Raw genomic sequence first — 2,500 nt, forward strand, 5'->3', positions numbered from 1 at the left:
GTGATGGTGATGATGGTGGTGATGGTGGTGGTGATGGTGGTGATGGTGGTGATGATGGTGGTGATGGTGATGGTGGTGGTGATGGTGGTGATGGTGGTGGTGATGGTGGTGATAGTGGTGGTGATGGTGATGGTGGTGATGGTGGTGATGGTGATGGTGGTGATGGTGGTGATTGTGATGGTGGTGATGGTGGTGATGGTGGTGATGGTGATGGTGGTGATGGTGGTGATGGTGGTGATGGTGATGGTGGTGATGGTGATGGTGGTGATGGTGATGGTGGTGATGGTGGTGATGGTGATGGTGGTGATGGTGGTGATGGTGATGGTGGTGATGGTGGTGATGGTGATGGTGGTGATGGTGGTGATGGTGATGGTGGTGATGGTGGTGATGGTGATGGTGGTGATGGTGGTGATGGTGATGGTGGTGGTGATGGTGGTGATGGTGGTGATGGTGATGGTGGTGATGGTGATGGTGGTGATGGTGATGGTGGTGATGGTGGTGATGGTGGTGATGGTGATGGTGGTGATGGTGGTGATGGTGATGGTGGTGATGGTGGTGATGGTGGTGGTGATGGTGATGATGGTGGTGATGGTGATGGTGGTGATGGTGGTGGTGGTGGTGATGGTGGTGATGGTGGTGGTGGTGGTATTTACCTGCACATGACATTGACACCATCACTCATCTGCAGCTTCTCGTGGTCCAGGCTCCGGGCGCCTCCTCCTCCTACAAACAACAACAACAACTTTACACTACACTATACACTACACTATACACTACACTATACACTACACTATACACTACACTATACACTACACTATACACTACACTATACACTACACTATACACTGTCCATACCGTAGCAGCGAGACCTCCCGCGTGCACGGCGAGGCAGTCAACATCTCCTGGCCACCGTGATGACGATGACGACGACGATGATGACGATGATGATTAGAGACACCGTAAACTCCACATATACAGCGGCAGCAGCAGCAGGCGAGGTCAGCGTGTGGATCTCACCCACGACCTCCCGCGTGCACGGCGAGGCAGTCAACATCTCCGCCACCACTACCACCACCACCACCACCCCCACCACCACCACCACCACCCCCACCACCACCACCACCACCGCCCCCAACACCACCACCACCGCCACCACCACCACCACCACCCCCACCACCACCACCACCCCCACCACCGCCCCCACCACCGCCACCACCACCACCACCACCCCCACCGCCACCACCACCACCACCACCACCGCCGCTCACCGGGACGCTTGCCGGCGGCGCTCCAAATGCCCCAGGCGGTGCCCAGCAGGAAGGGCGCCAGAAACGGCGCCGCCACCGCCACCATCAGCGTCAACATCAGCGTCACCATCAAGCGGACGGAGGAGGTGGTGGTGGGGGTGGTGGAGGAGGTGGAGGTGGTGGGGGTGGTGGGGGTGGTGGTGGTGGGGGTGGTGGGGGTGGTGGGGGTGGTGGGAGTGGTGGTGTTGGTGGTGTTGACTATGAGAGCGGGAAGACACGGGGAGATACGGGGAGTTACGGGGAGACAGAGAGAGACAGAAACACGGAGAGACAGAGACACAGACAGAGAGACAGAGACACAGACAGAGAGAGACAGAGACACAGACAGAGAGACAGAGACACAGACAGAGAGACAGAGGCAGACAGAGAGACAGAGAGAGACAGTCTGTGTATATCTGTGTGTGTGTGTCTGTGTGTCTGTGTGTGTCTGTGTCTGTGTGTATCTGTGTGTGTCTGTGTCTTGTAATTACCAGCACGCTGTTCCGGCATCGGCGCATCCACACAACATCATGGATGCATGCCGGGTCCAAGCAAGAACATCTGCTGGACTACATAGTGACGGACCAGCGGATACGAGCCCATGTTCTTGACACCAGGACCTACTGTGGAGCTGAGCTGCCCTCTGACCATCGACTAGTCATCTGTAAGATGCGCCTGCCATTCTTCCACTCCGGTGGTGGGTGTACACCCAGGACCCCATTCCAACCTAAAGTGGCCTGGTCTCAGTTATCTGATGAAAGTTGCAAGCGAGAATTTCATCATCGCTTGCGGCTGGGATTGGCATCGTCCCCGACTCCTCCTGATGTCGAGGGTAAATGGACGAGGTTTAGGACTGTGACTCATGCAGCTGCAATGGCTGCTTTGGGTACGCAGTCCAGACCTCCCCAGAGACCCTGGCTGACAGAGGAGGTGTTCAGGATGGTTGAGAAAAAGCGACAGGCCCACTGTCATCGGCTACAGAATCCCACGTCAGAGAATGAGGAGGCTTACCGCAGCCTTCGCTCGGAGGTTCGGAGAGCCGTGAGGCGCTGCAAGGATGGGTGGTGGTCGCGGGTTGCTGAGGAGATGGAGTCTGCCTCAGTGGCCCGTGATCACAAATCTCTATTTAACTCCATCAAAAAAGTAATCTGCAGCACCACACCTATTACCATCATTAGGGGAAAAAATGGTGACCCAATCTCCGACCCCCAGGA

At 56.4% G+C, this 2,500-nt stretch overlaps 1 protein-coding gene across 1 annotated transcript in view; it reads right to left on the reverse strand.

The window, feature by feature from the left end:
• Positions 1–2,500, reverse strand: part of LOC142912363 (uncharacterized) — a 19,175-nt gene that overhangs the window by 3,912 nt on the left and 12,763 nt on the right. The window contains exons 8-9 of the mRNA XM_076060531.1: positions 1,269–1,505; positions 654–723 (exon numbers count right to left, since the gene is read on the reverse strand). Coding sequence (XP_075916646.1) covers positions 654–723; positions 1,269–1,505 — 307 coding nt within the window. The remainder of the gene's footprint in view (positions 1–653; positions 724–1,268; positions 1,506–2,500) is intronic.

The sequence above is a fragment of the Petromyzon marinus genome, unplaced genomic scaffold (genome assembly GCF_048934315.1).
Source record: "Petromyzon marinus isolate PM22_M1 ecotype Great Lakes invasive population unplaced genomic scaffold, UKy_Petmar_22M1.pri1.0 PM_G_Scaffold_2, whole genome shotgun sequence".
NCBI lineage: Eukaryota > Metazoa > Chordata > Hyperoartia > Petromyzontiformes > Petromyzontidae > Petromyzon > Petromyzon marinus.